A 24,701-nucleotide genomic window follows, 5' to 3' on the forward strand; every position below is an offset into this window, starting at 1 on the left:
GCGACTCGCTCGTGAAATTAACGGGCGTACTACGTGCTAGCGTAGGGCCTGCGCCGTGCGCCACTCGATCCGTTGGTCAAGTACGTCCCTGGTCTGGTCAAGCCACCTAGCCACGTGATAGTTGAGCACCTGGGCACAAGCCGCCGGCCTTCGCGGACGACGATCGGTGCCTACCTGCGTACGGGCAGCCACTTTGGTCACTGGTGACGGCATACGGTGGTGGGGGGATTGGGGGAAAATTGGTGGAAGAGTTCTCCGGCCCGGAGCCCCGGACCCCGGAGAGCGACGGAGACGCACCGCGCGGAGATGGCCGGGGAGATGGCACCGTGCGTCGAGACCAAGTAGAGCCGCAGCCGTGCAACTCGATCCTATCGCCTATCGGTGTCACGGTGTGGGCCGCGGCCACGTGTGGATCTACTGTGCTGGCATGATTGGGAGGATACACACGTGGCCGGAGGTTACGGCGCCGGTGCTTGCTCCTCGTTGACAGGTGACAATCCAGTAGTAAGCCCATAAGCCCATTGAAATTAGCTAGTTATGTGTTCAGATTCATATTTAGGATTAGTTTTTTTTTTTAACGGAGAGGAGGGAGTACACACTGTCCAACTACTCTACTCCTAAACTCCCTGAGGGCTTTCTTTTGGCATAGCCCGGTGCTTCCTTTCTTTCGTCACATGACTCGCATACTCCTAGCTCACTGCTCACGTGTTTGCACAGTCACACTCAACGTGTTCGGACGGCCGAATCAGAAAATATATAATGCATACGTGTAGCATCATCATCTTGATTAGTCCCATATAATCTTAACAAAGTGGATTGATCTTACAGAAAACTAATGCAAATGCTGACAGGATAATCCATTAAGAATGACATATAGGCTGAGTTCCTTCCCCTATTTTCCAAACTAATATCTCTCTCTCTCTTTTGACTTAGCATGTTTTTAAAACCACTAAATGGTTCTATACGAAAGAGTATAACCGATCGTCGACTATTATTTCTTTGACTACTTGTTTCTTACCCTATTGAGCAATTCGTGTGGTCTCGTTCGACTTTATTCTTTTCTGTTTTTATCTTTTGATTTTCTTTGAAAAAATAGTACAAATGCAAACCCTCGTAACATGCGTACACGCATATTCTATCGCTATGAGCACCTCTAAAAAATTAGACGAGTATATGCACACTCATCCCTATAAACACAAAGACACACATCCTATTCCTATAAGGACATCTGAAATATTTCCCATGAACGTGTACACACACATCCTATCTCTGAGCACATTCAGAAGACTAGAACATCATGTATTGTTATTGGCAGGTACGTTGCCTGTCATTAAAATAATAATTAGCTATAATTGCGAGTACCTGTGTTAAATCTAAGAGTTGAATCAAGTGGGCCGGTTCCATCATATGGAATCTAACTAATTGAGCTACACTTATTTCGTGATTTTGGATTTTTATTTGCCTGTTTTCCAAACTTATAAACGTTGTTTTTGTAAATTTATTTTTGTTGTAATATTTTTCGAAAGCAAATTTTCAACTCTGTAACGGTTCATTTATCCGTATGTACTTTCTAATAGCTATAAAAAAAATCAGATTATACATTATCAATTTCAGTTATCCAAAATACAGCCTAAAAGTACTCATGGCCTCCAATAATCCTCTCATTGCAGTTGATTATATTCATGTTCTTCGCTTGCTTGGCCTATTACTATCTTCCAAGGGAGTTGTACCAGGAGCTTTTTTTTCGGTTGCCCACGACAACAAAAAAAATCCTTACCTCGTGCATATCGCGAATCAATCAATGTTACTTTGTCGTTCTTACCTGCCAACTACTCCGCTAACTGATATGCGAGATTCTCCATCGCTACCATCGACCCATCGTGCCAGTGGAGTGTGGAGTGCTGACGTTGGCATGGGGAGCTAAGTAATAATGGTATTCTATAAGCGTATATAAAGGAGAGAGAGAAAAAATCAGGTCCTATGACTTAGTTCTTCACATACTTAAATGTAGATGCACCAAATATAATAGAGGAGAGGAAGCGAGATGAGAAAAAAGAGATACAACATTGTAGCTCATCTATTGTGTACCCTCTCTGTCCCAATAAAAAACCAATCCTTCCAGGTTCATAGCTAGAAATTCATTTTTTTTGACGTAGTAGTATGTATTAGTTGTAAAATGCGCTTATACTGGCTCCTGAGCTGCCACCGACCTCATTAAGCTTGCGAGTTGCAACTCGGCCTCGTCGAGCTTCGACCTGCCACTTCGAGAGTACCACCGGCCTCGTAGAGCTCCCTCGCTACACCCCGATCACATCAAAGCTCCTAACCTGCCACCCAAAGCCATCACCGGTCTCATAGAGCTAGAGGAAGTTGACGAGGGATAGGAAATAAGAAGATACTCCCTCCGTTTCATAGTATAAGAAGTTTTAGAGTTGGACACGGTTATTAAGAAATATAGGTAGAAGTGAATGATGAAGCATTGTGATTAGATGAATAGTGGAGGTAGGTGGGAAAAGTGAATGTTGGAGGGTTGTAATTGGTTGGGAGGAGAATGTTGGTAGAGAAGTTGTTATATTTTGGGACAAATCCTAAGAGCTAAAAATTGTTATATTTTGGGACAAATGAAGTAATAACTAGTATGAGCATTTTTGGTCCATATAGAAATACGGTATGAAAAAAACTGGTTTAACAACACCTCAAACACATATAATGGCATAATTCAAAATTTTAAAAATACCATTGACACGAAGCCGGTACAATAAATAATAATGTTTTTTTTTCATTACGGTAAATTTGTATACCATGAATCCGATCAACCCAAATATATTTTGTTTTCTGGATTATTACATGACATGAACATGCATCGGTAGATTTTACTAATGAATACTTTAATTGTAGTGGAAATTCTATTGAGTTACCATGCATTTGCAGCTAAAACAATAACAATAAATGTTTGTATCTAAACAACCAAATTGCAAATTAAACAAAATAGTATGATTTTGCGGAGTACTACCCAAATCAGTAGCCAAGACCGCACTGTCAGTCTGTCGCCCTCCAATCCGTTACTCGTTTATTCGTATCTCCTCCCAATTATTCTACACGTTTCTTTCAAATTAAAATCTCCCAAAACCCTGTCAAATTCACGGTGTTTTCTGGAAAGGGTGGAACGCTAGTTCCGCAAACCAGCCAAGCAAACAAACGTGTGCCTCTCACGGCGCCCATCTCCCGTCCTTAAATAAACGCGTGCGCCGAAGCTGCTTCTCCCCACAAAATTTTCTGTGTCCTCATCCCCCATCTCCTCTCCAATACTCGCCACTAATTTCTTCTCTCTTTCTCTCTCTCCGCGCCCTCGCATCGCACGTGAGGCAGTCGAGGGATAGCGGCGCAATGGCGGCGGCGGTGGTGGCGAACGGCGCGAGCGGCGACTCCTCCAAGGCCGCGTTCGCGGAGATATACAGCAGGCTCAAGGAGGAGATGCTCGAGGACCCGGCCTTCGAGTTCACCGACGAGTCGCTCCAGTGGATCGACCGCGTAATGCTCTCTTCCCCGCCTCGATCCTTTATGCTGGGAGGGATACGGATGTTGGTTTTTGATCTGGTTTAGCGAGAGGGGAGGGAGGGGGTGGCGTTGATGCCTACGTGCTCGCGTGACGCGTCAAAGGCTTTTGGAATTTCGCCGGGTTTTCTGGGCTTACGAGTGGCGCTTGGCTGGTGGATTCGCTCTGTTATTGGTATATGTGTTTCCTGATGGTAGAATGTTAGGAGTATGGAGTATGCGAGCAATGACTAGGGGGTAACGAAGTAAGTTTACGTCTCACATACAGATCGATATGGTGTGTTGAATTGCATAGTGGGTCTGAACTCTGAGCAACAGAGCGAGTAATCTCTCTCTCTTATCTGTTAACAAGAGTAGGTGAACAAGGAAGGCAGGGCTTTTCTGGGCTACAGTGATTGATCGATCAACTTGTTAGGAAAAGCCGGACAGGAGTGTCTTTTTTTACCTACAGTCGCTGGTGAAGTAGATCATATAAAGTCACCTTATGAACTTTAAGCATACGGATTTCATTTCTGTTGTACAACAGATCCTTTAAAAAATTAGTAAAGCTAGCCTTTTGGACACCATGTTCTCTTTTATTTGTGTGTGTGTTGGAGGAAGGGGGGCACAAAATTCTTGTTGAGTATTTTGATCTTTGCCTAAGTACATCTTTTGGAATATTTAGATCGATAAGGTGAAAATGCTGTGGGTTTCCTTGACATAAAAGATGAACTCACCGTATGTTGAGTTGTTCTATATTGCAGCAAAAACGATCTATCAAAGCTGCATCTCCTTAACCGTGGAAAGTTAAAAAGAGCTAGTTGTTTTTACTACTTTGCATGTCAATATTTCAGATCCAAGCTGCATCTCCTTAACCGTGGAAAGATAAAAAGAGCTAGTTGTTTTTACTACTTTGCATGTTAATATTTCAGATCCCGTTGGTTAGACAGTATAAATATTACAGATGTTCCTTCAAAAATAAAGAGTAAATTTCACTTTGGGTCACCTTTTATTACTGATGTTTCGCTTTGGACCATCCTTTGACCAATGTTTTCACTTTAAACCAGGTAAATCTTGCCTTTGTTTCACTTTGGGACACCCCAACTCTCTTCTCAAGCATATGAATGACCTCGAGTATGCCGGCTCATACTCGTCAATAAACTCCCTCGGCTATATGTAGATCATTTCTTTGACATATGAATGCAGATGGATAAAGGAGTTGAGGGTGGCCCAAAGTGCCACAAAGGTAAATTATCCGGTCCAAAGTGAAAGCATTGGTTAAAGAGTTGTCCAAAGCGAAACACCGGTAATAAAATATATATAGGTGAAAAGCTGGGGAGCACAATACATTGTTCAGGTGTATTCTAAAAGTTTTACTACTTTTTACTGTTAATGACACAACAGTAGTAGCTAAGTGTAAATGATTGGTTGCTGATGGTTTGTTTCTGTTTGATTTTTATCCTCTACCTATTACCATTTCCATTTCCATTTACCATTGTTATTTATTGTGTATTGATATCAGAATCATACCCACAGAAATTGGACATACAGTATATTTGAGTATGTTAAAGTAGTTGACATTTTTTTTTATCCGGAGCAGATGCTGGATTACAATGTGCTCGGAGGAAAGTGCAACCGCGGGATCTCTGTCATTGATAGTTTCAAGATGTTGAAGGGCACTGATGTTCTGAATAAGAATGAGACATTTCTTGCCTGCACCCTTGGTTGGTGCATTGAATGGGTAATGTTTTCTCCAAATGCTATCTTGTAGGATGTTTGTTAGCCAAGTGAAGTTATATGCTAAGTGTGGCACCACTGATGGTTCTGCATAATTTTGCAGCTTCAAGCTTATTTTCTTGTGCTTGATGATATTATGGACAACTCTCAAACACGACGTGGCCAGCCTTGCTGGTTTAGGGTGCCTCAGGTCAGTAGCAGAACAATCATCCTTTGTACACATCAATTTTTTTATATATATTGTTTTTTTATAACTGTATGAATTATAATCCAGAATTGCACAGGCATTGAAAAAAAAAAGGTCATGCATTAAGTAACTGATTCATGTTCCCTTTTTTCAATCCTTGTAAGGAGTGTGATCAGATTAGCACAATGTTGAATTGCTATCTGTTACCTATAAAACTAAATTTGTGTATTTCATTGTTTTGCAATAGGTTGGGCTCATTGCTGTAAATGATGGTATTATCCTTCGCAACCATATTTCACGAATTCTTCAACGCCATTTTAAAGGAAAGCCGTATTATGTTGATCTCATTGATTTGTTCAATGAGGTAAGTTGTATCTTCTGACATGCACATATTGTTGGGAAAAAAATACTGTACGCTTCTCCCTGATGCCCAGTTGTATGTTTTTGTTTTGTTAGGTTGAGTTTAAGACTGCTTCAGGTCAATTGTTGGATCTTATTACTACTCATGAGGGAGAAAAGGATCTCACAAAGTACAACTTGACAGTGTAAGTTCATTTTGCATTTACGTGTTTGTTTCTTTCTTTCTTTGCATGATTTCCTGTCCATTTGTTTCTAAAAATAAGGTTCAAACAAAACAAAGGAACGGAAAAAATAACAGATAGTTCCTTTTCTGTGTTCCATGTGTAGTTTCTAGAATGAGTTGTATTTGCACTATATTTTATTTTAGCAGTTCAGAATTGGGTTATGATCTTCATTTAATGGTGTTCTTTTAACTGACATATTGTGCAGTCACCGCCGCATTGTTCAGTACAAGACAGCTTACTACTCATTCTATCTTCCGGTAGGATTTACCATTCTCCTATGGATTTTTTCCATCTTTAAACTCTCACTTCGGTAATCTGCGAATAGTTGTCATCACTAGCAATAATATTTTTCTTTATCCAAGGTTGCATGTGCTTTGCTGCTATCTGGTGAGAATTTGGATAACTTCGGTGATGTTAAGAACATTCTTGTGGAAATGGGGACATACTTCCAAGTTCAGGTACCTTTTCACCTTGTTGGTTGTGAATTTATATATTACTGGACTACCGCACTAATACGAGTTTTCTCACAGGATGATTATCTAGATTGTTATGGTGATCCTGAGTTTATTGGCAAGGTTAGTGTGCCCGTTGTGGTTGTACTAATCCCAATGAGTATGGCTACTGCCAATCGGTCCATTGCTGTCCAGGCTTATTTTATCTGTAGCTTATGATCTGATCAGTAGAAATCTTAATGCAGATTGGAACGGACATTGAAGACTACAAGTGCTCATGGTTAGTTGTGCAAGCTCTCGAGCGTGCTGACGAGAACCAAAAGCACATTCTATTTGTAAGTATTATTAACTTTGTAGTTTTTATCAACCCATGGGCACCATCTGAATCCTTTATGTCTAATTGACAGGAAAATTATGGGAAGCCAGATCCTGAATGTGTTGCAAAAGTGAAGGATCTGTATAAAGAACTTAATCTGGAGGTTTGTCTTAACCGTTCTCTGTATTTATGTTATGTGTATCATCATCACCTGAGTAAACATATGCAGACATCATACGCAGGTGTGAAAAAGAATAATTACCATCCCAACTCGATGAGGAACAAAACTTAGAACTCAGTTGTTTTTTTAAGAATAAGAAGGAACTCATTTGTTGAAGATGCTTGAAACAATAATTCAGAATTTCTCATTTATCCATTGCAAGACCTGAGGCACTGCTTTTATCTGTTATACTGCAGGCCGTATTTCATGAATACGAGAGGGAGAGTTACAATAAGCTGATTGCCGACATCGAAGCACATCCGAACAAAGCAGTTCAGAATGTATTGAAATCCTTCCTGCACAAGATCTACAAGAGGCAGAAGTAGAGCTAAGCTCATGGAGAAGCTGTTTCATGTTTGCTTGGTAACTAGAGTCGTGGGGACAAATAACTGGTAACTAGAATCATGGGGACTGTTCCCTGATGTTGTGTGTATTATGGTTATGTTCGTACCGTGTAGTACAGCGTGCTACTCCGTAAAATAATGAAGCATGGTGCTATTTATGCGTGCGTGAACTGCTTGTATCATTAATTTTAGTTTTTGGCTTTTGCTAGCTTCATTTTTACCAATTTCATACTTATCTGCATTCGAAGGCTCAAATAGCAGGGCGCATTTCAAAGTAAGCCCTGTTTGAGCATGCGAATTTTAAGTAAGGGCAGATCTAGAAAGAGATATTATCGTATGAAAAGAAGCTTCCTGTCACATAAGGTGTAGTGTCTTTTGAATCTTTCGTCTCGAATGGTTCTATACATGAATTGACCGGCAAAACTTTGTGCAGCAGGTTTGGAGCCTGTGACTCTTGCACCTCTAATCGTTTGCCCTACAACTTATAACCTGTTGCTATACTTAATTTAGAGATGATTTGTTTTCTTTCCATAGTTTATTTGTTAGTATTGACTTTTAAATCGCTAGACATATACTCCATAAATTATTTATTTATTTATTTATTTTTACCCATAAATTACCCTTTTGTTGCAGATAAGTCATACAACTTATAATTAACATTAGCCTAATTCATGGCACCCGAGAGATCAGATACATGTACTCCCTCCGTACTTGTAAAGAAAGTCGTTTAGGATAATATTTAAGTCAAACCTTGGGAATATAAATTATGAATAACACTCAAGTTGTTAAGTTTGAAAATATAATCAAGTTGTTGAGTTTGAAAATGTAAAAATTATATGAATAGATTTGTCTTGAAAAATACTTTCATAAAATTATACATATATCACTTTTCAATAAATATTTTTATAGAAACAAGAAGTCAAAATTGTATTTTGGAGACCGTGTCGCTGTCCAAAACGACTTCCTTAACCTTTTTAAATAGATACATGCACGCAACACTAGAATAGTAAATCGATGGTCTCATTAAATTCCTATTGAGATTTGAGAGTGTATTCACACATATATGTGTAATATTTTTGGACACCAAAATTTGAACCATTGTACGTAGAGTTATGTAACCACAAATTTAATATTGCACCACCGGTGTTCTCTTGGTATGTTTTTAGATAATGAGAAGAATTTCATTGAAATGAAACTACACTTGACCTCCATCAATTAGGGATGCACACATCCTAAAAAGGCAAACATGAACATATTGCCTTGCAGCAACTCGCCCTACACATAATTAACACAAACACAAAGTATTATGCACCTATTCCAAAACAGCATCTTCAACTCTTTTGTACAGTTTTCTCTCCTTATTAATGAAAATTAATTGTGGGGTCTTCAAGAAGGTCAAGACCTATATGTGTTGCGGTCATAAAAAAAAAACATGGGTGGATTTTTATTTGAAATGTAAGACAACACCTTCAACAACGAGACAACAAATAAGAACTGATGTTGCCGAATCTAGATGAACTAGATCATAGTTTCTGCCATGCCATCATCATTGCTTATACTCCATGTCACTGTCTAGCTAAAGCGAATATAGTAGGGGTAACAATTGCCCATGGTGACTATTGTTCGTCAAAAACATCCGAAGGGTCCGCTCATGACTAGTCATGGTTGCTAGACCAATTTCAATAGTCGTCAACCAATCTTCCCAATCAAGACGGAGATCACTACCCACGTAGCAACCCCATTTGATCGCCAACGGCAAAGACCAGGCATCAATATCAACGTACAACCACAAGGACAAAGCTTTGGTCTCCTCTATTTGCCTCCATCGAGCGAATGAAAGAAACATTTTCCATTTGGAACATTGAAGAAGGAAGTGTAAAAAATCGCATGGCTTCAAACGAAGCCAACCCACCTCCATCGACCATGGCAAGCACAATCAAATTGAATCGATTTTGCTCCATTGACATGTAGTCATAAACTGACTCAAAAACACCACAAACATATCCAAGTCACAAAACAATATCATGAGAATCACATGTGGATAATCTGTTCAGCATTATGCTATTTTTCAACTTGAATAATCTTTCTAGCCTAAGTACCTTAAAATTATAGCATGTTGGATAGGGTGTGAATGTGTGTATCTTTCATGTAATCGAAAATTTCCAATATTTTTACCTTATGTACTTTGGCTGACGTTTTTGTCTTGGTTTCGGTTTCTCCATAATGATCCTCATGATGTTAAGTTCCAATTATTCCAATAAATGGATGTAGCCTTTTCATTGCCACTTAGGCTAAGTTCTTATCCCAATTTTTCCAACTCACATCTCTCGTTTTCCGCACGGACGTTTTTCAAACTGCTAAACGGTGTGTTTTTTGCGAAAAAAAAAACTATACGAAAGTTGTTTTAAAAATCAAATTAATCTATTTTTTTAAAAAAAGTTAATACTTAATTAATCATCCAATAATACGTGTTTTGTTGTGCGTGCCGGGGAGGAGCTCCCGAAGACAGCCTTAGACTTCATCATCTCCAACATGCCCATGTCAAGCTGAGATTTGGGTTTATTGTACCCATTGGCAATACCAAAATTTTGTAGGACATAATTAGAAAGGATATGTTCATTTGGTGACAAAATAAGGTGCATACAAGATCAATAGATGTGTTTTATCAAAATTTTGATAGGACAGTGTTTTGATGGAGATGGTTTGCTTGGTGGGATAGCAAATCAGACAAATTGTTGGATAAAAATAAGTTATGTATATTGTTTCATTACTGGTACAAAGAAAATAAACCCCACAAAATTCAAAAGAAGCCACAGAAACCTACTCCCTCCATCCCAAAAAAAAGACAAACCTTGATTTCCATGCCCAACGTTTGACCGTCTATCTTATTTGAAAAAATTATGAAGAAAATTAAAAAGACAAGTCACACATAAAATATTAATCATGTTTTATCATCTAACAACAATAAAAATACGAATTATAAAAAAATTTCATATAAGACGGACAGTCAAAGTTGGACACGGAAACCCAGGGTTTGCCTTTTTTGGGACGAAGGGAGTAACGATTTTTCATCCAAACTTTTGTACTTGCCCAATCCAATTTGTTTGATCGCTGCAATTCAGGTGGTGTTTGGATGCAGGGACTTAACTTTAGTCTTTATATTTAGACACTAATTTAGAGTATTAAATATAGACTACTTACAAAACTAATTACATAAATGATAGCGAAAGGGCCTGTAGCCTAGTGGTTACAAGAGCCTCAGTAGCACCTGAGGTCCTGGGTTCGACTCCCCGTGGGAGCGAATTTTCCAGGATTTAACGGCGTTGTGCTTTCAGTGGTAGGCGACGTACCCGTTGACAGCGAGGCGCCTGTGGTGACTTCATCAATCTCTACAGGATTTGCCGGCCCAGTCTTCGAAGATGCTCATAGGGGTAGGGTTTGCGTGTGCGTGCGTTGTGAGTGTCTAGGCGACGTACCCGTTGTCTTCGAAGATGCTCATAGGGGTAGGGTTTGCGTGTGCGTGCGTTGTGAGTGTCTACGTTGTACTGTGTAATTCAGCGTTGTGCTTTCAGTGGTAGGCGACGTACCCGTTGACAGCGAGGCGCCTGTGGTGACTTCGTCAATCTCTACAGGATTTGCCGGCCCAGTCTTCGAAGATGCTCATAGGGGTAGGGTTTGCGTGTGCGTGCGTTGTGAGTGTCTGCGTTGTACTGTGTAATTCTCAAAAAAAAATACATAAATAATAGCTAATTTGCGAGACAATTTTTTTAAGCCTAATTAATCTATACTTAGAGAATGTTTACTGTAGCATCACATAGGCTAATCATGGATTAATTAGGCTCAATAGATTCGTCTCGTGAATTAGTCCAAGATTATGGATGGGTTTTATTAATAGTATATGTTTAATATTTATAATTAGTGTCAAACATCTGATGTGATAGGGAATTTTAGTCTCATCTAAATATGTTCTCAATATTATGAGTTTCTGACAATCGAGTCCGAGAACCCAGAGAGACATACCTGGGACCCACCGTACAGTGGGACAGGAGAGAAAACCTCCCCGGATCCTGCCCCTCCTCACCGTCTCCACTCCCGATCTCCCCGCTCCCCGCGTCCCGTCTCCGATCCACCCAAACACCCGCACCGCCGCGCTACGCGAGCACGGCACCGCGGCGCGGCGCGACTCCGCAGGCGACAAGCCGAGGAGAATCCCGCGCCCGCCCGCCCGCATCACCGCCGGATGGCCGCCGGCCGTCGCCGGTAGGGCGATAGGCGGGTAGATCCAGATCCGGCGGGGCGGGATCATATACACCCCGCGCCGATGGCGGGCGCGGTGTCGGCGCTGTTCCTGCTGGACATCAAGGGCCGCGTCCTCGTCTGGCGCGACTACCGCGGCGACGTCTCCGCCCTCCAGGCTGAGCGCTTCTTCACCAAGCTCCTCGACAAGGAGGTAAGCGCTCGCGCATCCCGGCCTCTCTCTATCTCCTCGTGCTCGTAGGATTTATGTGGCTCGCCGGTGGCGTTGCGCGCTAAGCTGATGTGAACCAACAGGGCGACTCGGAGGCGCACTCGCCGGTGGTCTACGACGATGCCGGGGTCACCTACATGTTCATCCAGCACAACAACGTGTTCCTACTAACCGCCTCCCGCCAGAACTGCAACGCCGCCAGCATCCTCCTCTTCCTCCACCGCGTCGTTGATGTACGTATACCCACCCTGGATCCTGGGACGCAGATGACATGTTCAGCGTTCAGTTTGTTCACGAAGTTGGTTTGTGCATGAGTGCAGGTGTTCAAGCACTATTTCGAAGAGTTGGAGGAAGAGTCGCTGAGGGATAACTTTGTCGTTGTGGTAAGTAATGGTGCAAGCAGCTAAGCATCACTCTGGTTTGCTGCACAATCTACTGGATTTGACACAAGATGGTGTTTGATTTGTGCCTGCAGTATGAGTTGCTTGATGAAATGATGGATTTTGGGTACCCACAATACACGGAGGCGAAAATCTTAAGTGAATTCATTAAGACGGATGCGTACAGGATGGAGGTATCACAGAGGCCACCTATGGCAGTGACAAATGCCGTGTCATGGCGGAGTGAGGGTATTCGGTACAAGAAGAATGAAGTAAGATACAGGCTCACTCTGTTATTTTGGGTAGTTTTGTGATGGTGCTTTCCAAATTATCTAACCGATGTGTTTCCAGGTGTTCTTGGATGTTGTGGAGAGTGTTAACATTCTTGTTAACAGCAATGGGCAGATTGTGAGATCAGATGTTGTTGGGGCACTGAAGATGCGGACATATTTGAGGTGAGCCTACAATGTTATTGTGGAACTAGTAGTATGATATCTGGATCTGTAATTCAATAGGGATCACATTTATATGAGTGAACATTCAGGGTACCTTCAATCGGATCTCACCAATAGATGAAGTGTCCAACCTAGTTGCCCATTTAGAAGACCATTTATCAGAAAATTGAACTGTTTAAGTGATGGCCTAAGCAAACTTTTTTACTTTCTTTATTTGTGAAGTAAACGCGTCATCTTACTTGCTGGTTCATATGCTCATTTTTCCTGTAATCATGCATTTAATATGTATTTGTATTCCAATTGTTCCATTCTTATGTGTGTCAAACTAAGTATTATACTACCGCTTCACTTCTGAAATTTCATGATTTTATCATGTAGCCATAGTGTTTCATTGACCTTTTGCCTTTGAAAGTTTTCAGGAAGTCTTATTCTAGAAACCTCTTCGTCTCTAACAGATTACTGCTTGTAGATTCTTCTGTTATGCAACTAGATCTATCATAAATCTTGGACAAAGAAATGAAAGCATGCTGAATGTCTTTTGAGCTAGATCAATTTCCATGCAATACTATCTGACGACTTTAGAATTGGTTCAAAGTTCAAACGTCAACTATTGTTATATGAATTTGATTTGCCAAGGCTATCACGTATTTGTATAAAGAACTGCTATTGCCACACATTAAATCATCAAGGAATTTGATCAAGGTAGAAATTCACTCTGTAAGCACTACCTGGGAGATGTGCCGCACCATTTTTTTCTAATTTTTAAAATGTCTATGCATCTTTTATATCCCATATTCAGAAAGAATGGTGGTCTCTCATATGATCATAAAGTGACTTGCAGTTGAAAGATGGACATACAATTTATGACCTGGGAACATCGATACTGCATTTCAAGTGTTTGATGTTGGCCATACCCATCACAAAATGTTAGCAAATACCTCTAAATGTCAATTATAGCTTCGGAGCCTACAAATTAAGATTATTAGGATATAAGCAATGAGAGTGCTTTGCAGATTACCAGGATTTGGGAGTATTCCGTTTAATTTGTTTCAGATGTCTACCTTTTAGCAGACATTCTGAACTGATCATCTGATGATACTCATGCGCCATGCTCCCCATCGAATTATGTTTTCCATCTATGTTTCAAAGTTCAAATTATTTGTGTTATGCTGTCACCCCAACCATTTATGTTTTCCTGCACATCTCTGACCCCCACTAATACTGAACAATATTGTGAATCAGTGGAATGCCTGAGTGCAAACTTGGATTGAACGATAGGGTTCTTTTGGAGGCTCAAGGCCGAGCTACTAAAGGAAAAGCAATAGATCTTGATGATATTAAATTTCACCAGTAAGTAAACAGTTTAGCATTTTTTTCAAGTCACTTTGACAATTTGAGCAGGGCCATATATGACCTCTCTCTTCTGTTATTACTAGGTGCGTGAGGTTGGCTAGATTTGAGAATGATAGAACTATATCCTTCATACCTCCTGACGGATCTTTCGATCTAATGACATACAGACTTAGCACCCAGGTTTTCTCTACTGCTTGTGATTTACAGCTATTGGATGCTTTAGATACCTGAAATGCACTGCCTTGCTCCGCTATTCTCATGCCTGTCTTATATATCCTTAAGGTAAAACCACTTATCTGGGTGGAAGCACAAATTGAGAAACATTCAAGAAGCCGAATAGAACTTATGGTGAAAGCAAGAAGTCAGTTTAAGGAAAGGAGGTGAGCATTTTACAAGAGCAATGTTTGCTGTTACACTAATGCCTCTTGGAAGGTGACATATTTCCTATTTTCACCTGCAGCACAGCAACAAATGTTGAAATTGAAGTGCCTGTTCCTTCAGATGCTACGAACCCTAATATAAGAACTTCAATGGGCTCTGCTGCATATGCACCTGAGAGAGATGCAATGGTCTGGAAAGTAAAATCATTTCCTGGTGGCAAGGTAAGTTTCAAGCCAAGTCATCTTTGCCTTCTACTTCATGCTACCTAGAAGTGTGCTAATATATGTGAGTTTTTCTGTTAGGATTACATGTGCAGAGCTGAATTTAGTCTTCCAAGTATAACTGCAGAAGAAGCAGCTCCTGAAAAGAAGGCACCAATACGAGTGAAATTTGAGATACCATATTTCACTGTGTCGGGTATTCAGGTAATCAAATTACTATTGCAAATATGTACTTGATTGCTCTTATGGTACTTCTTTGCTATCTTCACTCAAAATGTATGCCATCTTGTATTTTCTGCAGGTTCGCTATCTGAAGATCATTGAAAAGAGTGGGTACCAGGCGCTTCCTTGGGTTAGATACATTACAATGGCTGGTGAATACGAACTGAGACTTATATGAGTTATCTCTGATATGGCTGCTCAAAGATTTTGATGCTAAATTTCAACTCCCAAGATACATGTTTGATGCTCGATATACAACATATAGTTGGCATTGGGACGTTGCCATGGAAGTCTTTGAAAAGCTCAACCATGCAAGGTTTTTCTGTCTCGTTGTTCATCTCGTTAGTGTTACTTTACCATGGTTACTGTAAGTTACCCATCAAGTATAGCTTTGAAAAAAACTTTTTTTTTGTTCACTTGTATCATTATTGATTTATTTTTGTGGGTGTCGAACTTTCCCCCTTTTGTACTACACAAAAATCTTGAGCTGATTTGGTATAAATGAAATACCTGGGCGGTGCTTTTGAAGTCCAGATTAAAACTGCTGAACCTGTAGAACTATTTTTAAGGCATGCTTTCTGTTGTGTACCTGCACAGTGACGGTTTCCTATAGCAGTGAGAATCAGCTATTCAGAGTTTCAGACCTTACAGGGTGTTGATCATCTTGTCAATGCTGTTTCCGTTCGTGATCCATTGTTGCCACATGCCAACATTCTTCTTTATATAATTATATTCCATGGCTTAGAACAAATTTCGTGTCGTTAAGGTTTGCTTTTTTGGTTTTTTGAGATGTTTATGACGTTCAATTTTGGTGATTCCAAGTCTTTCTGTACTAGCTAGACTAGCTGGGCCATGTAAAGAACCCACTTTATCCAATGACACTATATTCCCACCTTCGCAGTAGATTGTTTCGACTCGTTCAGGTGTGTTTACAACCCAAACCCGTTTACCTTTCCATCACGACCTTTTTATAGAGGGATGATTTTTGTGGGATTGATTTTGGATCGTTTCCTAGTACTGCATGTAATCTGTTGAGGTAGTTCTGGCCTCTGGGTAGTTGACACCTCTGCGGCTCTGCCACATCGATCTTTGTCTAACGTTTTCTCAACATCTCCTTTACTCCGCTGTGGTTTGCGTCGTCTCGCCGGCCTGGCCAAGCGAATCGAGGGATCGTCGCATGCGACTCCCTCGTGGCATCGTCGCGACCCTATCAATCGATAATTAAAGGAAAAAGTACATAAAAGGTCCCTCTCAACTTGTTATCATCGAGTTATTATAAAATCATGCTCGACTATAAAACTGGATATATGATATCCCTCAATTTATAAAACCGTTTACTTTAGTTTCTTTGGTGGTTTTAACCATAATCAGCGTGAGCCCCAGATATCAGTATGCCATGTCATCACCCTCTCTCTCCCTTCCTCCTCTCTCTCTCTCACTTTTCTCCTCTCTGCTGGCCGGCCGACGGGTGGGAGGAGGTCGCTGGGGCGAGGCGGGAGAGGAGGAGGTCCGACGGCCGGCGACGCGGCGGTGGGTGACGAGGTGGCGGCTGCGACGCGGGAGCAGGCCGCTGCGCCTGGGTCGGATGTTCGAGGAGAAGACGGGCGGCAGCTGGAGGAGACTGGAGGCGCACGGCGCGGCCGGTGGCCAACGGACGCCCGCCGCCATCGCCGCGACCACTGGACGCTCACACTGACATGGAAGCGGTCCCCGAGGTCACCGGCGTGGACCCCGGCGACGACGAGGTGAGCGAGGATGCGCGGGGTGGTGGGGGCGGAGCCGTGTGTGGAGAGGCGACGGAGGCGGCGGGCGACAGTCGACGTCGACCATATGGAGGCGGAGGCGCGCTGTGCCGCTCCTGGATCTCGGCCACCACGCCGAGCACCTCGTTGCGGCCATCTGGATCGCGTGCTGCAGGAGTCGTGGAGTTCTTGTGGAGGCTGTCAACGACGGAGGTGCGGGTGCGGTTGGTGGAGGTGGCGCGCCGGTAGCCTCCTTCTGCGGCGGCTGCGCCGCCGCCGCTGCCATGGCCGGGGCGGGGCTTCCCTCTTCCGCGCCAGTGGCCCCTCTGATGCCTCGTTGTGAGCTAGCCTATGGGGCCCAACATCTTTTGTCGCCGCCTCGTGCCATGCCGCCGCTGCCACCCTTTCCCTTCCCCTCCTCCGCCTCCCCCACCTCGCCGGCGATGACGACCATCTCCTCTTTGCCGGTGCCGATGCCCATCTCCTCTGCGCTGCCGCCGACGCCCTCCTCCACGGCGCCGTCAGTTGCTGCCGCCGGCGCCCTTTGCTGCGCCCTGGGCCTCCCCGCCGCGGCGCCGCTGTCCCCACCGCTCCGTCCGGTGTCATGTGAATACTAGGATGGCATGTGGGTCCCACATGGACCCATCATTTTTTTTTATTTTCTAGTGTAACTGGTACATGGGCCCCACTATTTTTATTTTTTTCGACTTGAATTCGTAAGCGCCACGTCAATACCCATGGAATAAAGGCCTAGTCAAAGAAACCACGTAGACGCCACGTCACCCAAATCCAAAGACAATACCACCGAAGGACCTAGTTTGCACTGGTTTTGTAAGTTGGGGGATAAGTTGTATCCAGTTTTGTAGTTCAAGGATGATTTTGTAATTGGGTGACAAGATGAGTGACCTTCGATGTATTTTTCCATAATTAAATACTTAAGGGTGACAGTTTGAGGAGAAGGAGATACGCAAAACGAGGTGAGCAATTAGTGCATGATTAATTGAGCATTAACTATTTTTAATTTAAAAAATAGATTAATATGATTTTTTAAATCAACTTTTCCTATAGAAAATTTTTGAAAACACACCGTTTAGTAGTTTGGGAAGTGTGCGCGCGGAAAACGAGGTGTTTTCTCACCAGCCTTAGTATGTACTGTATTGGACCAATAATATTTTTTCTAGGTCAGCCACTGCATGTGGGCTCGTAAGTCGTAATGCCTACCTTTGTCAGCCCTGCTCAGCCCCTGCACCTAATTACGATCGGCCCATATATGTTGGGTCAGAACGGGAGCGTGGTGTATGTTAGGCTTATTTATACTCGGAATAGGTTCACTTTAGATTTCTCATTTGACATGGAGTTTCCGTTTCTAAATTGAAATACTAGATATAACCTATTCCTTAACTAACAAAACCGGATTACTGAAGGTCCCATGAAAGCAGTATTCCTTATTTTGTCTAACGTGGCGAGTTGATCGTAGTCAACAACACTAAGTCGACGTGGGACCTACATGGAACTCGCGTGTTATGGCCCTTATCTCCTCCCCTCCTCCCCTCCGCTCTGTTCCCATCTCACCAGGGCGGTAGGCGGTGAGGAGGATGGCGGCGAGCGGTGAGAAGGTCGGTGGCTGGCGGCTGGCAGTGAGGACAACGGCCGGCGGGAAGAAGCTAGCTCAGCCATTTCATCCCCCAACCCGCGCCAAAGCCAGTGCTGTCTCGACGGCCAGATCCACTCGGCTGCAAGCTGCTGCTGCTTCGGGCTCTAGGAACGGCTGCTGGTGCAGGGTTAGTCACACAACGTCCGTCACGAGCAGGTACGACACGCGACGATGAGATCGCTGTGGAGGAACTAGCTCGACGGCGAGACCATTTTACTCCCTCACGACAACGGCCCGCCCTTTTTACCCATCATTTCCTTCTCATTGGCATCAGGTGGGGATTGGGGAGCAGCTCGGCGTCGGCAACGAATTCCTATGATGCCACCACCCCCTCAAGCTCGGCTGCAACCGGCAATATCCTTCCAGAGAAATACTCTACCCCTCACCGCCTCTTCGCATCAGCGCCTCCTTCTCGTGCCCCTTGCCACCTGAACGCCTCCCTCCTTGCTGATGTGCTCTACCCGGTGGGCCGTCGGTTGAGCTTGGCCCAGCACTTGAGTGGGAGGATAATGCGTTGGGGTCGACTTCGATATCCCTCGTTGGCACCCTCCACCTCCTGTTGTCGTCCCCTGACCGCCTCTTGCATCTACGCCTCTAGGTGTTGGGCAACGCTGTGCTCGCTGGGAAGCACCATCGCACCGTTGTCTAGGAAGCGTAGAGCCACAGCGGAGAGGAAGGAGACACGAGGAAGCGGTCATCGCGAGAGCGTACTGCTACGGGCGGAGCACGACGCAGAGGAAGGCCGTGGAAAGCGGGTGCATGGCACCACACGAGGGGCTAATGAAGAACTTGACAGGAGGAACTAGCCAACGTATGGGAGGAAAGACGGCGACCGCGCCGCCACCTGCCACCCTGCCATTGATGCCTCCTCCCATCATCTCTCCCCATGCCACTTCCTACCGCTCTCTGCCACTGGTGCCTCTACGCGCACAGGGCAAAGGTGGATGTTGGCCACCCAGGCTAAAGCCGATGACTAGGGGGCAATGGTAGCTTGCCTCTGACTCCTCCTCCCACACAGTTCACCTCCAATGCTTCTTCGAAACGATCAAACGAATACGAGCGACACATCGGCCGACGTTACATCCTCGCCTTCCTCCCCACCCACGCCCGGTCTTCGCGTGGGAGATAGAGAGGAGAGTAGAACCCACTGACATGTGGGTCCTACTACTTTTTTATTTTTATTTATTCCTGACACATGAGCTTAAATATTTTGTTTCAACTTTTTTTTTAAGTCTTCCTTCTAGTGACTCGTCAAGGCATATTAGACAACAACTAATTCAAACTAGTCATATAGGCGTCACGTCAGCAAAATTGCCATACTGGTTTTGATAGTTGGGAGACGTGTTATATTTAGTATTGTGGTTTATGGTCGTGATTCAAACTCCGCGTAAAGACGAGACCTGGACTGAACTTATTCTTTTATGCTAGGCCGTCGGTGTGGTCCGTATCGATGACTGTACAGCCTGTTTTTATTGGGCCGGAACATGATGGTGACAGAAGTGCGGCCCATTATGGTATATCATCAGGTTCAATAATTAACTCCATCAGAGAGAGAAGCTCAGAGCTCATTGCAAGTACAAATGTCGATGAAGAAAAAAAAAACATTTGTATGTAGTAACTTGTATTTAATAAGGAAGTACATTATATATACCTTTCTGGGCGATCAACCTCCCATGCACTGATGCACAAATATATCCCGGACTCAACTACAACACTTTTTCTTTCTTTTTGCTAATCTCCAAGACCAAGATGCCTATATATGCCGCTGCGAGAAATATTGATAAAAACATACGCACTGCATGCTCTCCCCATTCTCCCCATGACCAGTGTACATACAGACACCATGTACGCTAGTACACACGTATACGTACATGAAAAGGCAGAGTGTGGGCAGTACATGCAGTACGTGTCGTTGTAGCCTTGCACGCTCGCCTGCAGCCAGAAGCAGCCTACAAACCTAGCGCGGCCGGCCGGCGCGGCACGTGTGCGTCCACGCCATCGATCAGTTTTCTTTGATGGTGGCAGCCAGGTCGAGGCAGTTGCTGACGAGGCGGTTGACGTGGCGCTGCGCCCCGGGTATGGGCGACGTGAGGTCCGGGAACTCGTCGAAGGCTTCCCCGCAGTCGGTGGAGAAGGTGGAGGCGGACGACAGCTCGGTCATCAGGTCGTCGTGGCTGCCGCCGCTCTTGATCGTGTCGCGCGCCTTCTGCAGCGCGTCGGCCAGCGACGAGTAGGCGCCCTTGCACGTGTCGAGCGTCGACGACATGCTCGTGCCTTCGGCCTTCACCGCGCGCGACTTCATCACGTCGGCCAGCCGCTTCTCCGCCATCATGGCCTTGGACTCCGCCACCCGCAACGCCGCGTCCAGCAGCTGCTGCGGCGTCATCACCCCCGGCAGCGTCGTCAGCGTGCCGCACAGCGCCTTGTAGTGCACCTGCATCATGTCATGCCAATGCACGCACGCATATATAAATGGCATGCGGGTTAATTTCGATGCGTCGTGCGTACGTATGTCGGTGCAGTGTGTGTAGTAGTGCTCACTGGTCGATCCTTAATTAGCTATACCTCTTGGCATATGGCGGCATTGCCGCCGAGCCCGATCAGGCGACGGCTGGGCTTGGCGGCGGTTCTGATGACGACGTGGTACGGGCCGGTGTGGACAGGACGGGCATCGACGACGCCGGAGCTTGTGGACGCCAAGACGACGGCGGCCAGGATCAGGGCGGCGAGGTGTCGGAACATTGGTCGTTGGTCGTGGAATGAAAAAGGATAATGCGTGATCCAAATAAGAGAGATGTAGAAAGTAGCTACCGAAAAGAAAAAAAACGAAAAACAAGTTCCTTTGGTGTTTGAGAAGGAAACAGATCAGATGGTGGTGGTAAAAGAAGGCGTACGGGACTTGACGGCCGTCGAGCCAAAAATGGCGTAAATTTTTGCGGTTTGGTCGTGGATGGCTAGCCATGATCGTAGGGATCTCTACGGCCTTAAAATTGCCTCGGCGTGTTTAGTGCGTGTGCTATGCATTACAGTTTTCTCCTAAAAAAGATATGTCCCCAATTAATTTCGGTATTATCTTGTTTGGTTATGTGCTACGGACAAATGGCTACCGGAGTCCGGAGAATGAACAGGTAGCACTGTAGCGCAGACATTTGCGAGAAGTATGTCCCCACTACAACCAAATTCAATCCAATTAACCATCGACCAATTTAACCAAGGCAATGCAAACTTTTGTTTAGCTCAAAATTGATCCTGACTATCACTGCGCATTCAAAGTTTGATGAGGAGATTACAGGCGTACATGTGCTACTTAAGTAAGTAAACAGCCTGTATTTAAGATATCTAAGTTACACGAACCAGCAAGCCAGAGGCGCCCATTGGAGGATACCCAAGTAAACTCTAGCCAAGCCATGAATCAATAATATCAAATCGAAGTCGTCTCAACTGGTGGCTGGCAGATCAATAGTGCAGAAACGGTATCTTGAATCTTTGTTGGTCAGAGCAAGCTGGGACAGCATGAGATCGCGGGCTAAACTAATCACAATACGTCATTTTTATCTTAACTAATCACCATGGCTTAATGATGATGCAACAGAGAGCTAGTGATTGGTGAGAGGAGCTCTAGCTGCGGCTGGGATATCCGAGTTGCCACATTCACCTGCTGGGGTCACCGCTAAGCTGGAGTTGAAGGACACGGCCATCCCTATCAGGTCAATAAAGTAACTGCCAATTGGATGCCAACCTATGGCGAGGTTGACAATTTGGGGGATAGCAAGTTGGCATCTTGCTTAGCAAGTTCATACGAGCTGCAGGAAATGTCCGGCCGGAACCAATAATTTCAGTCCAATGTATACTAGTCACGAAACGTAACTGAAGGGATATCCGTCTTATCTGCAATTCTTGCACAAATCCTAATCATATCAGCGTGAAATGTTGAAACTAGTAGTCTACTAGTACAAGATGTATATACTGGCCCGGATATTGAATCGATCGCCCCTGACATCCATGTCCTTCATGAATGATCTAATTGTCAGGTTTTCAAATTTCAGAAAATCCCTTGCATCGTATGTGTTCCGTACAAACCATGGATCCGGATGTGCTCTAAATATATAAGTACCCCAAATGTATCTCACATTTAACTATGCAGAGACTTTTGGTAGCAGCAAAAAGCCGAGGAGATGACGCGAGATACCAAAGTCAGAGGAAGAATCTTACAACGATCTGCGGAACAGCCGCAGTCCGCGGGGCGGGGGGGGGGGGGGGGGGGGGGGTGGTTGCACAAGCATCTGTATATTATAATGGTGGTTATTGTTAGTTGCTAGTTGCTACACGTACAGAAGATTAAAAGAGCCACATGATATCGTGTTTTGTGGGATCAACTTGTTTCCCAGCCTTTAGCTCAAGAGCTTCCGACCAAAGTTTATTACAGTAATTCAGCTTTCAAGCTGAGACGTCACACATATATCCAGAGCAAACTCCATTGCTCAAGTCAATGCCATCCACATCCAGAGAATGCAAACTTTATAGGTCGTCACAAGAATTTTGGTTAACTTGGTAAGCCGGAATTTAAGTTTGGGCTTTTTGGTATATGTCCACTAATTAACAGTGATTGAGCAAGGGTTCCAAAAAAGAAAAAGAAAAAGAAAACACTAGCTGGGGTTAGCTCTTACATTTCGATCCTCTTGCTAGCTACTTACTATACAACTTATGCTTCGTGTCTATATCTTCACCATTTTATAGAGTGCACAAGTTTTGACATGTTATCGTGTCGCTCTGTTGCCAGGAATTGCTTGGGGCCAGGCCGGCCGGCCAGCTCAAGGGAACTTTTCGTCCAAATTGAAATATTCATACTTATTCAAAAATGAATTTGTCTCAAAATAAATATGCATATGTATCTTCAATTTGTCATCAACTCTGATGAAATTAATCTTGCCCTTTTCAGAGCATGAGAAGCCATCGTTAAGGTAGGGGAAAAACATTTCGCAAGTGTACAAATGCAGCGTTCAATTTCTGGTTATTTTCATCACCTACTTGTCTGGTTGCACCTTGGTACCTACTAGCATAATCATAAGTAGTTTTGAAAGCTAAATTCTGAATGTTTCTAGTTGTTGGCCGTTTCTTCCAACCACAAACGTTGTTTCCTATCCGTACTAAAGCAGGATCTCCAGCCATTACAGAGGAATATTTTTCGCGTGGAACAAATTCCTGAGGAATATTAGTTATTCTGTTCTCTCTTCCAAATCATATGATTGTGTCCTTTAGCTGTGCAATCCTAGCTGAGGTATGTGCATGATGCCACACTTTCAGCCTCATCTTTTCACTTATACTTATATTTATAAGCCAAAATTAAAATTTTCAACTTTAAATTTAAAGTTGATTTGGAGTTTTTTTCATCGAAGTTTATTTTTCAGTCTTTACTTTTAGATCATTAAGAACACATATATAAAAATTTTATCTATAAATTATTTTTCGTATGCAAATATACCGTGAGATTTGATGCTTTCAAATGCAGTAATATATTGGCATGCAAATCGTTTGCGATCGTGATGTCCTTCTCCTTCCACTTGCACAACTGATCCCTTTTTTAACATGTCCTATGCATGCGCAAAGCTGTTTTCTAGCGAACCAGCGGCTATAACTGGTTGACATTCAGAAAAACAAGGACAAGCAGTACACTGTATCCTATTTTTTATAAAAAAAATACTGAGCAGTACTCCCTATGTAAAAAAAAATCAACTTTTGCAGTTTAAATTTTGTAAAAAAAAAAACAACTTCTACCATCCCACCTACTCTCAACACATAAAACGAGAAGTTTATTTCTTAAATACCTTTTACCTACTTATCACTGTTACTACTTTTTCAATAATAATGAGGATTTTGATTATTTTTACTTCCCACTTAAATTATCTTGGGATGTTAGGAGTGTTCTTTTTATGGGATGGAGGAAATAGGCAACTAGGCATACTGTTAATATAGATATGAAAAGATACAGGCCGTTCACTGCACTAGGCATACAAGAACACATAAAACAGCTCGTCTCAAAGTATAATTGTGTTAAACGTGAGCTGATCTCACCGTTCCAAAATTAAAATGACCACAAAGTCACCAACATGTTACTGTTGCATGGTTAGTTATCCGTACAGTACTCGCCAATAAGAGGTTATGATGTCGTAGCACTATTGTCAACTAGACTGGAGGAGGAGAAGAGCTAAGGGCAAGTCCTACAGACATTTAACCATAATCTCCTAAATGACATCTAATTTTAAATGATGATGTGGAGGAGAGAGTAGATGAGAGAGAGGATGAGCTATCCCTCATGCAAGGGGCAAACTCTTCACAAACTTCAAGGAGGAAGGAGAAAAGAGTGAGGTTGATTGGATGAGAGTGAATAAAATAAATATTTATATTGCACTGAGACTAGTATGTGAGCTGACCTTAATAAATTAGTTGATGT

At 43.4% G+C, this 24,701-nt stretch overlaps 3 protein-coding genes across 3 annotated transcripts; 2 read left to right on the forward strand and 1 right to left on the reverse strand.

Annotated features, from left to right (window-relative positions):
• Positions 1-3,257: 3,257 nt before the first annotated feature.
• Positions 3,258-7,582, forward strand: LOC127754975 (farnesyl pyrophosphate synthase). The gene is made up of 11 exons (XM_052280593.1): positions 3,258-3,531; positions 5,135-5,275; positions 5,375-5,461; positions 5,706-5,822; positions 5,915-6,003; positions 6,248-6,299; positions 6,405-6,500; positions 6,573-6,617; positions 6,740-6,829; positions 6,902-6,973; positions 7,228-7,582. Exons 1-11 carry the CDS (start codon positions 3,388-3,390, stop codon positions 7,354-7,356), a joined length of 1,062 nt encoding a protein of 353 aa, XP_052136553.1. The 5' UTR covers positions 3,258-3,387; the 3' UTR covers positions 7,357-7,582.
• A 3,862-nt stretch (positions 7,583-11,444) lies between these two features.
• LOC127755700 (AP-1 complex subunit mu-2) lies at positions 11,445-15,403 on the forward strand. Its single transcript, XM_052281378.1, has 11 exons — positions 11,445-11,824; positions 11,926-12,075; positions 12,163-12,225; positions 12,318-12,494; positions 12,574-12,677; positions 13,920-14,027; positions 14,114-14,210; positions 14,313-14,410; positions 14,491-14,632; positions 14,714-14,836; positions 14,934-15,403. Exons 1-11 carry the CDS (start codon positions 11,696-11,698, stop codon positions 15,030-15,032), a joined length of 1,290 nt encoding a protein of 429 aa, XP_052137338.1. The 5' UTR covers positions 11,445-11,695; the 3' UTR covers positions 15,033-15,403.
• Positions 15,404-19,854: 4,451 nt separating this feature from the next.
• Positions 19,855-21,111, reverse strand: LOC127759989 (probable pectinesterase/pectinesterase inhibitor 61). Its single transcript, XM_052284198.1, has 2 exons — positions 20,816-21,111; positions 19,855-20,684 (listed from the first exon to the last, which is right to left on the reverse strand). Exons 1-2 carry the CDS (start codon positions 20,990-20,992, stop codon positions 20,253-20,255), a joined length of 609 nt encoding a protein of 202 aa, XP_052140158.1. The 5' UTR covers positions 20,993-21,111; the 3' UTR covers positions 19,855-20,252.
• Positions 21,112-24,701: the final 3,590 nt, after the last annotated feature.

Source organism: Oryza glaberrima, chromosome 1 (genome assembly GCF_000147395.1).
Source record: "Oryza glaberrima chromosome 1, OglaRS2, whole genome shotgun sequence".
Lineage (NCBI taxonomy): Eukaryota > Viridiplantae > Streptophyta > Magnoliopsida > Poales > Poaceae > Oryza > Oryza glaberrima.